Source organism: Schistocerca piceifrons, chromosome 3, assembly GCF_021461385.2.
Source record: "Schistocerca piceifrons isolate TAMUIC-IGC-003096 chromosome 3, iqSchPice1.1, whole genome shotgun sequence".
NCBI classification, from domain to species: Eukaryota; Metazoa; Arthropoda; class Insecta; order Orthoptera; family Acrididae; genus Schistocerca; species Schistocerca piceifrons.
This window is the reverse complement of record NC_060140.1, coordinates 67,422,132-67,437,451: the sequence shown is the minus strand read 5'-3', so window position 1 is coordinate 67,437,451 and position 15,320 is coordinate 67,422,132. Positions and strand designations below refer to the sequence as shown.

At 41.4% G+C, this 15,320-nt stretch overlaps 1 protein-coding gene across 1 annotated transcript in view; it reads left to right on the top strand.

The window, feature by feature from the left end:
- The window catches only part of LOC124788344 (arylsulfatase B-like), a 250,192-nt gene that overhangs the window by 188,816 nt on the left and 46,056 nt on the right, over window positions 1-15,320 (top strand). Inside the window, exon 3 of the mRNA XM_047255605.1 lies at window positions 13,122-13,281. Within this exon, the coding sequence (XP_047111561.1) occupies window positions 13,122-13,281 (160 nt within the window). The remainder of the gene's footprint in view (window positions 1-13,121; window positions 13,282-15,320) is intronic.

Sequence of the window (15,320 nt, the reverse complement as noted above, 5' to 3'; positions counted from 1 at the left end):
TAGGTGTTTCGATGTCCAACCTGATTCCCGACTGCTGTACATGATTTAAATATGTTCTCAATTAGATGAGGCCTCCGTGCTTTTGTACGAACTAGGAGAATACCTTAAAATAAATTCTGTGGAACTTCGTAGACACTCATGGAAGCTGTCTCATAAAAGGCTCGTTTTCGCACTTTTCCTTACTGGGACGACTTTTCTTCTATTGCCGTATAGTTTCGTTCGCGTCAGTGTTTAATGTTAACTGTGATATAGCTTACTTATTTCGCGAGCAATCATGCAGCGCATGTAGGAGAGGACTTGGTGCTGGTGTTAATGACCCCTGTTCTACACTCCTGGAAATTGAAATAAGAACACCGTGAATTCATTGTCCCAGGAAGGGGAAACTTTATTGACACATTCCTGGGGTCAGATTCATCACATGATCACACTGACAGAACCACAGGCACATAGACACAGGCAACAGAGCATGCACAATGTCTTCACTAGTACAGTGTATATCCACCTTTCGCAGCAATGCAGGCTGCTATTCTCCCATGGAGACGATCGTAGAGATGCTGGATGTAGTCCTGTGGAACGGCTTGCCATGCCATTTCCACCTGGCGCCTCAGTTGGACCAGCGTTCGTGCTGGACGTGCAGACCGCGTGAGACGCCGCTTCATCCAGTCCCAAACATGCTCAATGGAGGACAGATCCGGAGATCTTGCTGGCCAGGGTAGTTGACTTACACCTTCTAGAGCACGTTGGGTGGCACGGGATACATGCGGACGTGCATTGTCCTGTTGGAACAGCAAGTTCCCTTGCCGGTCTAGGAATGGTAGAACGATGGGTTCGATGACGGTTTGGATGTACCGTGTACTATTCAGTGTCCCCTCGACGATCACCAGTGGTGTACGGCCAGTGTAGGAGATCGCTCCCCACACCAAGATGCCGGGTGTTGGCCCTGTGTGCCTCGGTCGTATGCAGTCCTGATTGTGGCGCTCACCTGCACGGCGCCAAACACGCATACGACCATCATTGGCACCAAGGCAGAAGCGACTCTCATCGCTGAAGACGACACGTCTCCATTCGTCCCTCCATTCACGCCTGTCGCGACACCACTGGAAGCGGGCTGCACGATGTTGGGGCGTGAGCGGAAGACGGCCTAACGGTGTGCGGGACCGTACCCCAGCTTCATGGAGACGGTTGCGAATGGTCCTCGCCGATACCCCAGGAGCAACAGTGTCTCTAATTTGCTGGGAAGTGGCGGTGCGGTCCCCTACGGCACTGCGTAGGATCCTACGGTCTTGGCGTGCATCCGTGCGTCGCTGCGGTCCGGTCCCAGGTCGACGGGCACGTGCACCTTCCGCCGACCACTGGCGACAACATCGATGTACTTTGGAGACCTCACGCCCCACGTGTTGAGCAATTCGGCGGTACGTCCACCCGGCCTCCCGCATGCCCACTATACGCCCTCGCTCAAAGTCCGTCAACTGCACATACGGTTCACGTCCACGCTGTCGCGGCATGCTACCAGTGTTAAAGACTGCGATGGAGCTCCGTATGCCACGGCAAACTGGCTGACACTGACGGCGGCGGTGCACAAATGCTGCGCAGCTAGCGCCATTCGACGGCCAACACCGCGGTTCCTGGTGTGTCCGCTGTGCCGTGCGTGTGATCATTGCTTGTACAGCCCTCTCGCAGTGTCCGGAGCAAGTATGGTGGGTCTGACACACCGGTGTCAATGTGTTCTTTTTTCCATTTCCAGGAGTGTATTTATTTCGCAAGCAGAAAGAGGAAAAACGTCTCTTAGCTTATCCTCATTACGCTTATGGGAGGTATACAACGGTGGTTCCAGATTCGTCGTAGAGTCTTCTTCCGTAGTACAGGTAGGCGACCATTCAGATTTGACAGAATTTTGGAATCCTCCTGATCGCACAATTCTTTATTAAATGCTCCGCGTTTCGAAATATAATCGTCACACATAACCCGTGGGACAACGTACAGAAATTATGAAATAAGTAACACATATCAGCATAGAGCACTGCATGTGCAATTATCTCAACCCATACTTGTAGACCTAGTTATTAGCTTCAACAATCTGAGTACATCGACTGTAAGAAGTAATACAATTCTCATTTTTTAAGGCTTGTATATGGTAGTACAGTGGTCAGTTACATGAATGCAAGATGTAGCGTGTTCAACTGCCAAAGTAATAAACTATTCGTACACTGACAGCAGCGTAAGCACAAACCAAATACAATTCGCAGCGACTAAGATTAATTATCTGCAAAATGACGTTAGAACTTTTGTAACAGAAGGTATTTAAACGACGTCATTGGATGAAAGTTAAATGGAAATAAAATGTGCATCGAAATATAGCAATGACACAGATAAAACAAAATGTTTAGGAAAGGAACATCGTATTATAATAGTAACACAGTAGGTGAGAACTACTTAACTAACGAGAGTCATATATATATATATATATATATATATATATATATATATATATATATATATATATGATGTCAGTTGCTATACAGTGAGTAAAATAATACAATATGTTACAAAACGAATTCCATAAAATGTTAAAACGAGAATAGGTTAGTATAGGGAGTAGTATCTTCGTATATTTACTCGTTAATGTGAAGTGCCTATGGTTAACGTTTATGTCATCTCCAGAATGAGATTTTCACTCTGCAGCGGAGTGTGCGCTGACATCAAACTTCCTGGCAGATTAAAACTTTGTGCCGGACCGAGACTCGAAAGGTCATGAGTTCGAGTCTCGGTCCGGCACACAGTTTTAATCTGCCAGGAAGTTTTATGTCATCTGTCGGTGTAGTTTACTACTTTGACCGGTTAACACGCAACAGCCATTGTGACACTCGATTTCATTGAATTTAAAACTGTACTGCCATAACATGTCTTTATGAAATGAGAATTGTATTACTATATACAGTCCATGTGCTCAGTTGTTGACCCTAAAAATTAAATCCACCTGTAGGTAAAGAAACAACTACGCGTACAGTTTTTGTCACGATCATGTATTATGCTGGTATGTGTTACATATTTCATAATTTCTGTACATTAGCCGGCCGGTGTGGCCGTGCGGTTCTAAGCGCTTTAGTTTGGAACCGCGTCACCGCTACGGTTGCAGGTTCGAATCCTGCCTCGGCATGGATGTGTGTGATGTCCTTAGGTTAGTTAGGTTTAAGTAGTTCTAAGTTCTAGGGGACTGATGACCTCAGTAGTTAAGTCCCATAGTGCTCAGAGCCATTTTTTTCTGTACATTATGGCTCATTTTATGTCTGACGAAAATTTTTCGAAACGCCTAACACTCTTCTCCGAAAATATGTTCTCTAATTTTACGCAACACCGACCTACATAGGGAGAAACGATCATTACGATAAAATAAGGGAAATCAGAGATCGTGCGGAAAGATATAGGTGTTCATTCTTTCCGCGCGCTGTACGAGATTGGAATAATAGAGAATTGTGAAGGTGGTTCGATGAACCCTCTGCCAGGCACTTGAATGTGATTTGCAGAGTATCCATGTAGATGTAGATGTAGAACACGGTTTTCTCGAGATCTACGTCGTATTTTTACAAAGAATTATCAATTAAGTTCCCCCACGTTTTCCATGAAAGTTTCGTATGGACTACACCGACCTGTTACGAAACTAGCAGCGCTTCTCTGAATTCACTTGTGGTCTGTTGTGACGCGTACTTGATGAGACCTTCAGACATTTCAGCGGTACTCTAGAACTGGCGGCATCGCGTCTTGTATGTTGCTTAATTTAAAGGTGCACACACTGTAGCAGAACCCTCCGATCAAATCTTCCATGCGCTTTTCCTAATATAATTTCACCTGATGGTCTGAAGTAAAAGTCTCTTCTATACGTTTAGATGTTGAGACAAGACCCAGACGCTCGGCGCTATCCTCATAACCGGATTTTGCCGAGATCTTTGGCATAGTTAGGGGCATTTATTCTCATTTAAATTTTGTTTCACTTTCCACACAACAATAACAACCAAAACACAACATTACGTACAGTCTGCTAAAAGTCTTGGCTATCATGTACACTTCATGCTTTATAATGTTACAACAAAAATTCCATTGTTGTTTGGGAAGATGAAGTGAATGATTGCTTGCAAATAGTTGCCAAGTTGCCGAACATAATCATTTCCAGTCAATTATTGATGCAATTGAAAGAGGGGAGTCGGTCCGTGCCATCTAAACGCAGCCCGCACCGTTATGAAATGTGCCTTATTGTAACTTGTGTCTGTGGCTTCGTGGTGTCTGCGCCACGCTCGAACCGTAGCATCATGTCTTACCAACTGAAAGCAGGCCTCATCTGACCAGGCCACTGTTTTCCAGTCGTCTAGGGTCCAACCGATATGGTCACAGCCCACGAGAGGCGCTACAGGCGATGTCGTGCTGTTAGCAAATGCACTTGTGCCGGTCGTCTGCTGCCACAGCCCGTTAATACCGAATTTCGCCGCACTGTCCTAACGGATACGTTCGCTGAACTTCTCACACTGATTTCTGAGGTTATTTCACGCAGTGTTGCTCGTCTGTTAGTAGTGACAGCTCGAAGCTAACGCCGTTGCTCTCGCACGTTATGTTAAGGCCGTCGGCCACTGCGTTGTCAGTGGTGAGGGGTAATGCCTCAAATTTGGCACGTTCTTGACGGCGTGGATGTCAGAATATTGCAGTGTGTTAAAATTTCGTCCGGTTTGGCCAATTTAGAAATTGTTGCAATCGTCACAGCTAACTTTCCACCAACCGCAATGACTACAACAAGTAAATTTATGACTATTTTTAAATTAACAGTATCACTGAACTACAGAATGACACAACAAACAGATATGCAGCACAACAAGAAAAATATTAAAAATAGCAAAGCAGTAGTAAGGAATATGAAAAGAAATCCTGTATTACTGTGAACCCACGCACACCAACGTTACGTGCTGAACAAAAGATACGTAAAATATCTTGCAAACTGTGATTTGTATCAATAACTCTACATAACTCATAAGTAAAAAAGTGAACATACTACTATGTGATCTCGGATATACAACAAGAAATGTACCACGTGCTTTGGCGAAAGCAGTAAAAGATGTACAGATTACACCCAATCAAAGATTTGTCTCTTTTGACGCTGCAAACGTATGTGCCAATATTCCAGTACGGGAATCAATAGAAATTATGAAACAAAATCTTTTAACATAGGAGAACTTTATTTGTTAAAAACATTCTTGTTTCCAATTTCAGTTATTTAGGCATCTTCAGGTTGATCTACATAGAAAAGAGAGAACAAATACATCTACTTAAGAATGGCGATCGCGTTGTGCAGACTTGGATAACCTAAAAGCATGTTTAAACAGATCAAATACTGAAAGAGCAGATACCTTTATCTGGTATTTCTTAGAACGATCTTTTAGAGAGTGTAGCCAAACGGGCAACGTCGAACACATCACGCCAACGTCGCCTTCGTTAAACTCTGTAAAAACTAGAAATATAAAATAGTAAAAACAGATAAGAAAATTCACTAGTGATCGAACATTCAGAAATGTAATTATATTGCCGAAGCCGTATGATAAGGCCTGACCTTTTCTAGATGGACGCGAGTGACTCCAAGACCTGTATAACGTGTAACTTCTACGGCAGGAACTTACGAAATAATAATCTCGTTAAAGCTAGTTTTTCCCGAAATTATTTTGAATTCATAGAAAAAATATACATCCAAGCGGATAGAGTAGCAATGGAAGGGTGTACAGCTGGCACAACAGAGATACATTTCTCGACACATTCGAAAGAAAAACTTTATAACTAACAATGGTCAACGTATAATAAAATCATATACTATTATAGAAACGTAAACGGCACTTTGATACTAATTGGTGCTATGTCGATCAGGCACTTAACAATCTCGATCCTAATACGAAATTTACATTGTAATTCAATAAACTTCCTTGACCTCAAAATTAACAAAGACAACAACCGCCACAGATTTGACATACACATAAAACCTACCACCACAGATAATATAGTAAATGTCAACTCATCCCATCCTAAAACGCAAAAGCATGCCTTCTGCCACATAATGATTTACCGAATTACCAATTTATCTCTAGAACGATCAGATATACAAATGAACTGGGAACACTTTGTAATAAGGCCTAAAAAAATTATTTTGATCCAAATATGGTATCAAAATTGTGCAAAAACTCCGAAAAACGAAATCCATCACGATACATGATGACATTAGAGAAACCTGAACAAAACATAGAACTTCCTACATATCTGGAATTTACTTACGACGAATGTCACATGAGATAAATGCACTATTTAAACCTGCACACATGCAACTGGCCTTCCTTAAAAATTACATTGTGATAACAAAGCTGGCCAAAGTGGTCGAGCGGTTCTAGGCGCTACAGTCTGGAATCGCGCGACCGCTACGGTAGCACGTTCGAATCCGGCCTCGGACATGGATGTGTGTGATGTCCTTAAGTTAGTTAGGTTTAAGTAGTTCTAAGTTCGGGACTGATGACCTTAGAAGTTGAGTCCTGTAGTGCTCACAGCCATTTGAACCATTTTTTATAACAAAATTAGGTTGAAGCACAACCACAATATCAGAGTACGACACTTCTGGAGTATACAGAATCACTTGTGACGATTGCAACAACTTTTGTACTGAAACTTCCTGGCGGATTAAAGCCGTGTGTCGGACCGAGACTCGAACTCGGGACCTTCGCCTTTCGCGGGTAAGTGCTCTCTTATCTGAGCTAGCCAGGCACGACTCACGACCCGTACCCACACCTTTACTTCCGGCATTACCCCGTCTCCTACCTTCCCAACTTCACAGAAGCTCTACCGCGAAACTTGCGGAACTAGCACTCCTGGAAGAATGGATATTGCGGAGATATGGCTTAGGGGATGTTTCCAGAATGATACTTCTGTATTGTCCAAACCATATTTTAAGAACATACTAGAAACTGTGAAAATAATCCACCTCATTCCATAAATCCTCTGACAACAGGACACGTACAGCACATCAGCATCGCAGTTTCAAAGGGGGTCGTTCTAAGGCACCTGGCCATAAAAATCTGTCCTATATAAAAGTCGAGTATGTCGGTCAAGTTCCCCATTTTAAGGCCTTATCGTCGCTTGCATTATTCACCAATCATCTCTGCTCCACTTACATACTTTCCTTACCGCATCACGTGACCACAACGCCATCAGTCAGCATTCAGTTTTGTGGTGAGCACAGGTCATAATGTTTGTGTGGCTCATCAGTGTTCATTATCTCAAAAAATGTCTTTTCTTATTAAATTTAAGCACAATACAGTCAGACAAGTGTGTTGTCTAAAAGACGTGACATAGTTCTTGCAAGCAGTGGGAATGAATGCTATCTGAATCGAATGATCCTTATTTGGTAATTAGCTCCATATGAATTGATCGGTTAATCAATCTGTATTGTCCACGTGTCAACGTGGTAAATGTCATAGATGTGGTGTTAATATGAATTTGCCAAAGGGTCCGTCTCAGCGCTCTTCAGAGAACTAAATGCGGGGATGTCGTCGAGATAACGTACAGGCTACCAGGCCTTGATTCGAGAGATCGCGACTCAGTATCTATGTCATGAATAAGTTGACATTTTTGTATGTGTCCTCCATCAAATCTCCCACGCATGAAACTGCGGTTTGTGAACGGACAGAAATAGATTGGTATTCTTGCTGCTGGAACATTTCTGCTGACTTAAACGGAAAAAGGCGCTACCTCATCTTACAGGCCCATCTTGACGAGTACTGATAGCAGAAGAGAGATCCTTTGGGGTACTGTATTTTCCAGGGTCTTATGTGGGTAACAGGAAAACTATATAGTTCCCAGCTTGTAAGTTAAATGGAATTGGGCGTAATTTTTTTCCCTTTGTTGGTGGTTGCGAGGAAATCTGGCTTGGGATTGTTTCGTATATGGCATTGCTTTTTCTTTAAATTTATATTTGTGCTTTCGTTATTTAGATTTTTTAAACTGGTTAGTTCATTGTGTTGTTCTATTATGTTTCACTGTTTTCTCTCTATCCATAACTGCTATTTTTGTTCATGTATTTCGGTCTCTCTGTCATGTTAACTTTTCTGTCTAGTAAGTTCCATTCTTTCTTTCGCAAAATTTGTTTTTGCTGTTTAATCCTTTGGTTGTCTTAATTGGTATCGGTCTTCTAAGTAGAGCTTTATACGAGTAGGTCCACTTAAGTTTTCGGTACCGGCTTTCGTTACTTTCGCAATTTTTCGTTATCTGTGTTGGTAATGCCTTTTGCTTTCTTGTACTGTTATCTGTTTTCTGCCAGTTCTTGGATTTCGGTATCGCTATCCTACTTTTCAGCTGAGGTATACAGTTCAACAGATTTATTCGACACTAGTCATATTTAGATTGTTCTAATTTAGCATTTTCTCCATTATGTTCTACCATGTTTCTGTAATTATTTCGTTTTGTCTATTTTACTGTTATCGTGATTTTGGTGTTGCTGTTTCAGATTTTAATTTGTCCTCATCCAGACTCGTTATTTTTCCGAGAAGGTCCCCTCACATTTAATATTTGTTACTAAGAATTTGTGCTATTTTTTAACTGATGTTTATATTTTCGCGCCTTAGAAACATTCTTACTGAACGCCATTTTGAAATGATATACGTGTAGCATATTGGGGAATGATATGACATCAGTGGTGAAAGCCGACGGTTAGTATGGAACGTTTTTGTTTATCCGTTTTGTCACTCGCTGGCACAGCACATATCAGACGCGAGGAAGTGCTTCGTCAGACCGTCGGCCGCTGCTGCTCCTAAGAGAAAGTAAGAAAGGGGAAGAAAAGGAAGGATTAGCGTTTAACGTCCTGTCGACACCTCGACATGAGAAGACAGAGCACAAGCTCATCACCCGTCTTTTTCAAATAAAAACATAAGGTTTCCTTGTTGACAACGACGGCATGGAATGCAGAAATTTGAGATATTACGAAGACTTAAGTTATACAAGAGGCACTGTCAACCACACTCTGTAGAAATATACGCACGGATAAGATCAAATGGCCGAGGGAAATGAAGTGAAAGGCAGAACTGATGCCACGTTGCTAGGAAATATATATGGGATAAAGATTCATTCCTTACCGCTACGATGACCTTTCGCTAGCTACGGATACCACTGTTAGCCATAGCTGTGTTGAAGTTCGTGTTTGAGATGCAATAGGAGGGAAGAAACAGCAAGAGGCTTCGAAATTGTTGGCAGTTTCTATCTTAAAGAACTCTGTGTTTCTCTCGGAGAAGACATACGTTGATGCAATGTAACGAAAAACCTTCTACGCACAAACGTGCTAGGCGCACAAATGTGATTATGATAAGTAAGTGATTTTTTTCGGTTGGTAATTGAGATCAGTAACCTTATTTGGAAAAACCAGTTATTTCTTGTATCAACTGAGTCTGAAACTGATACATTCATGTTATGGCATAGAACTTTATAACCATTATGAAACGCCACGTCAGATGCGTGCCGATCGACCGCAGAATTTTTGTCTTTCGTGGGCCATGTTCCTACCGTCTGAGCTATCCAAATGCGACTCACAACCTGCGTCACAACATTAGTGCTAACAGTAACTAACTTCAAACATCACATGAGCACTCCTGTTCACCTTGTTGAACTAACATGCGTGGATTGGTTCAAATGGTTCAAATGGCTCTGAGCATTATGGGACTCAACAGCTGAGGTCATTAGTCCCCTAGAACTTAGAACTAGTTAAACCTAACTAAGCGAAGGACATCACAAACATCCATGCCCGAGGCAGGATTCGAACCTGCGACCGTAGCGGTCTTGCGGTTCCAGACTGCAGCGCCTTTAACCGCACGGCCACTTCGGCCGGCTAAAATGCGTGGAAGGAACGATATTGTGGAGAATGGGATTAGCCACATACTAGGTGTTGTGATGTTGAAAGCTTCCCCGGCGTACTGATTGTGGAACAGTGTAGGTGTTGTTTCCAGAACTAAGTTTTCATTTGCCAAGAAGTTTCGAAACAGCAAACTCCAATTACGGATGATAAAAACCTGTTTAGTGTCAACTCTCCCGCAAATGTTTCACCTCATATACTTCATTGTGTTACAGTAGCTGATCGTTTCATATTTCATCTACATGCCACCCTTACGTACTCCCAGAATCACATCTATTCCACTCTCTTCCATTAATTTCTTCTCTCATTATTTCATCCCCCTCCCACTCTTCCATGCAACAAACGCAACAAATCTCTCTCAAAAGCCTATCCACATCCAGCTTCGTTACGCCAATACTTGGAAGAAACATGGCGTTTTTCATTCTCCCATGCCATATTTCAACTCCAATCCCCTGTCACAGTTCCATTTTTCTTGCTTTGCACTCACTGGTGTATATGGAGCTGGTCGTCATTCCTCCCATCTGAGTCACCAACGCCATCACCATCCAGCCTATCATCGACGGCACAACGTTTTCCTACAAAATATCTTCAGGAGATCGGAATCGAATTGTTTTAGATAGCACCTATGTGTTTTCGCATTTCTCTGTTTTTGAAGCACATAGTCGCTTGACAGTCTGTACAAGTGGTCAATGAGACAGTCTCCGTCTGGGGCAAGGATAGAAAATAGTGAAAAGAAAGAAAATGGTTTCACAATCAGTCAGTTGCTCCAGCCGGACGTTCTACGCCTGTATCCACGAAGCCACTGCTGAAGTAATATTTGCAGGCTGAACGCTGCGCTTAGATGGACGTGTTTATCTCTTCTGCCTTGGATTTTTCTGTTCTTCGGGCACTTGTCTCAGTGAGTGTTTGATGCTGTAGTGGTCCTCAGTCACAATCAATGCTTGGTGCAAAACTCCACATCAGTCTATGCTGTGCAAGTCCCTACACTCCTGCATGGCTATTTCCATCTATTTATAATTAAACCTCTATATGGTGGTCACGCCTTGGTCTCCCTTTACAGAATTCCCCCCCCCCCCCCCCCCCCGTCCGCCACACAGCATATCACCTCCATTATAAAACTGACTATTCTTTGAAGTCTCAGGATGCAACCTATCACATACTCCCTTTTTCAAGTTGTGTTATAAATTTCTTTTTTCACGATTCCAAATTAGTTCCCCTTCATTAATTATATGATCTTCCTGATTATTCTGCAGCGTCCCACTTCGAAATCTTTATTCACTTTATGAAAAAGTGAATGAGCTGTTACATTTTAAACTTGATGTTTAGAAGAAACTCAAATTTTATAGTTAATTATCTATATTTTTACTATCGTTTTTAATAGATTTGGAAAATCCTAGAGTTTGATACACCTGTAAGGATGGTTTGTATGCTGTGCAAACTTCATCGAAGAACCTCTCTTACTTGTGACGAAAAGAGTACCTATAGCAACAAATGCAGCCAGTAGTAAGTGAAAAACGATGAAATTTCTCTGTGAAAAAATTATTATATTACCTTTTTGAACTTCCATTGCTATGAGTGTGAATATTGAATCCTTTCTGGTCATTCTGAAAAAGTTTTATGAATTTATTTGTAAAAATATACACAGTGGATATTAAAATGTCCTATGGCGCCTCTCCTGCTCCAGGTCGGCCCGTTTGCCGTCCTAACCCCTTAACACTTAATTTTTTCTTTTCACCAAAATAAAAACCCATTGTCAACTGCGTATTTTCTTTTTAATTTCACTTTACATTTTCAGCAGATTAATTTGTCATATTTAGAAATCCGAGACCGGCTAAAATCATAAGTAATTTTGTGTTAAATAGGGGTCAGAAGATATAGACTACCCATAAACAAAAAGTGTAAATAATAAAAAATTTTTTTAAACAATAGTTTATCACCAGAAAAATGTACAAGTTTGTTAAAAGTGTCATCCATTTCTGGTAAGCAACTGTTGCACATTTATCTTTTACAATTTTTTTTATATTTTGTAATAAATGTTTTTAGAACTTTTTTATCGTCTTGGCTTTGGTATACCCATGATATCAGCTTGTATTGCACTTCTAAAGATGACAGATTAATCACTCGAAGCCGGTAAAGTGAGTGAAAAAATACTGATTTTTATTTCACTGAAAAAAAAAAGACACAGCGCAGGTGATGAACAGCCGCCTAAAAAAATCACTTATATTTATATTCTATTTTACGATATCAGTATTTTTACAAAATCTTTTTTTGTTACTGTCTACGTTTTATATCATGCGTGCTCTCAATGTCATCAGTCATTTTGATCCCTAAATAGTGGAAAGCGCACGGATTACTAATAGTAGAGACTGCGAATTGGACACTTAGAATTCTTCTAGGACTCGGGAAAAGTTCAAAGCATTTGTAAAGAAAAAAGCATATAACACACGTGACATCTATACTAGATAGCTACATCACTAAAAGTCAACAGTTTACTAGATCACAAAGAAATTTAATATTGCTGCAACGTATGCCGAGCTTATGAAATAGAATAAAGAGTCACCTTAGTAAACAAAATTGAAGAATCACTTTTCTGAAACCTCGTACTTGTCTCCTATTGCTAGACAGAAGTTTGAAATTTGGTTCAAGGGCAACTACAACCTTCGTCTGTATTGGTGAAAAAGCTTGGCATTCTGTGACATTACGCTCGGGCTCGGCTGCGCTTCAAACAGCAAAGTGTCGACACATAAGGAGAAGTTCATTCATGCTGTCATAAAGCTGCATTATGAAGCAATGATTTGTGGAGGGCACTATTCTGGAAATGGACTTGTCTCCACAGACTCCCGACCTGGGGAATGGAATACATCTGGGATGAGTTGCACCGTCTGTTTCGCTCTAAACCCCAGCGCCCAACAGCACTACCTCCTCTGGTTTCGGCTCTTGAGGAAGAATGGGCTCCCATTCCTCCACAGACATTCAGACGCCTCATTGAAAGTGTCCCCAGGAGGGTTCAATCCGTCATAAAGGTGAGGCGTGGACACGACACATATTAATGTCCACTAATAGGTGTGTGGACACTTTTTATCAGGGACTGTGTAATATGAGCAGTATAACTGTTAGATCTACTTCATAGTTCTGCGCTTTATTTAGCATGGAGTGTGAGCTCCCTATCTGAAGTAGGTACTACTGGAAGCTGTGTTTCCGCTTGCAGGGGTGGAATGACGTCAGCTTCCACGGCTCGGACCAGATCCCGACGCCCAACATCGACGCGCTGGCCTTCAACGGCATCATCCTCAACAACCACTACGTGCAGCCCGTCTGCACGCCCACGCGAGCCTCCCTCATGACGGGCAGGTACCCCATACACCTCGGTGAGTACCTGGCGTTTACGTCACGGACGTTGTCCGCCAGCTGGCGACGTTCAATTACAAATGTAAATAGACAAGTAACGCATCCTGTTGTTAGGAAAAATGTCATTTCGCCTTTATATGTTCTTCTCGCTAGATTCTGTCACTTCTTATTCACTGACCAATTCATAAAAGCTAGTACGAGGCGGATCTGCAGAAACTGGCACCTATGAGCAGTCCGTCGTCACTGCTTGATACAAGTCAACTTTACATATTTTATAGAAAGATTAACTTCCACATGAAATAAACAAACAAAAAAAATTTTCAAATTTTCTTGAGTGAACAAAAAGAATTTACTTAATTTAACCTTCCGGTAGGTGCGCCTTCTAGTTGGACGAAGGCCGTAGTGCGTATCTCGCAGATACCACTTACTTTTAACATACTTTATGTTTCTTTTAAACATTAAATTTCTATCATAAAAGTAATATTAGGTATTATTCATGGGCTATACGAACAAAAGCAAGGTAAAAAACTCATTCAAAAATAAAGCATGTTTCAAAACACACATTTTCTTCCCACAGCTTCTCGAGGTACTGATATTTACTTCCCTTGTACGAATGTCAAATTTATACAGGATTATGCTTGAAATTTTGGTTTACCAATTTACTAAAGCTAGTTAGAAGTTGAAATACAGTCAATGCAAACACTTCTTGAATGATGTACACAAAATGTACCGTCTATATATCTCACATTTAAAACGGGTTATTATTTAGCAGCTGAAATGCAGTCACTGCAAAAATTTCTTGAATACTGTAAACAAATAAACTGTCCACATATTTCACAACTGAAACGGGTGATTCTCGTTTTCTTACTAATTAAACATGGCCTACATCTTTTCTTCAGAGGCTCCTGTGGTTGATCTTCTTCTCCTCTTCTTTGTTGCTGTTGGTGTTCATCTTCTGTGTGCGACGCATTTAAAACTTTTGTATGGAGGTCTCCAGTTACTTTCGTACTTCTCCTTTTTACAAGTTCCTGCACACGTTCGCTCGAAAGATATCTGAGGTGTTTTCTTCTCTTGAGATTATTGCTGGTGTTTCCTCTCCAGGTTATAAATGAATTTATGGCAACATCCAAAAAAAAAAAACACCACCAGAGGCCATCGCTTTGTGTTTCTCGCAACTTTGAAAGACCCACAAACTTTTTGTCGCCAGTGTCAACGCCTCCTTTTATACGATTGTAAGAAGTTATAATTTTTGGTTTCTTGAGATCACCTGTTACTTCATCGATTTGTTCATCGTTGTGAAGGCTGGATATCAACAAAACATTCTAGTACTTTTTTGGAACGTATGAAACAAGTATTGCCTCTTTGTCAAAACCACACTTGAGTGGGGCTCTGGCTTGCTGGTCGCCGTGAGTTCTGAAGGAATCCGAGGCTTATTTTTACGTAACGTGCCAAGATATGAAATATTTTTATGCCAATTCCTTTACCAAATCGTAATCCGTAGGCAGTAATATTTCTACCACTGTACAAAATGGGTGCTGCTAACCTTTTCACAACGCAGATGGCTTATTGCTTACACTAAATGGACCATCTGGTTGGGTTCCAGCGTATATCTCGATATTACATGTATAAAATAGCCGAGAGTCGACCAAAGCATAAATTTTTATAACACATTTCGTTGGTTGTTTTGGAATATATTGTATGAAACCGCATCTACCTCGAAAAGCCTCGAGTTTTTCATCGTCTGTGACATTTTCACCAAGTGAATAGCATTTTTGGTAGTTCACAATGAATTCTTCAAAAATAACTCTTATAGGAGCTAGGCGGTTAGTTTTCCTTCATTCTCCTCTCGTTTCCACATCATCAAAACGAATAGATCGCATTAAAACTGAAACCTTTCTACATTAATGACAGGACGTCAACCATCCGCCATAAGTTGTTGAGATTCAGACGATTCGCATGGTACACCGCAGGGAGATAAAGCAGCCCAAATAAGGCTTTCATTTCCACTGTGCATGTCTGTTGAGCCTCCCTTGAACGAGAATAGTTATCTTCTATTGTA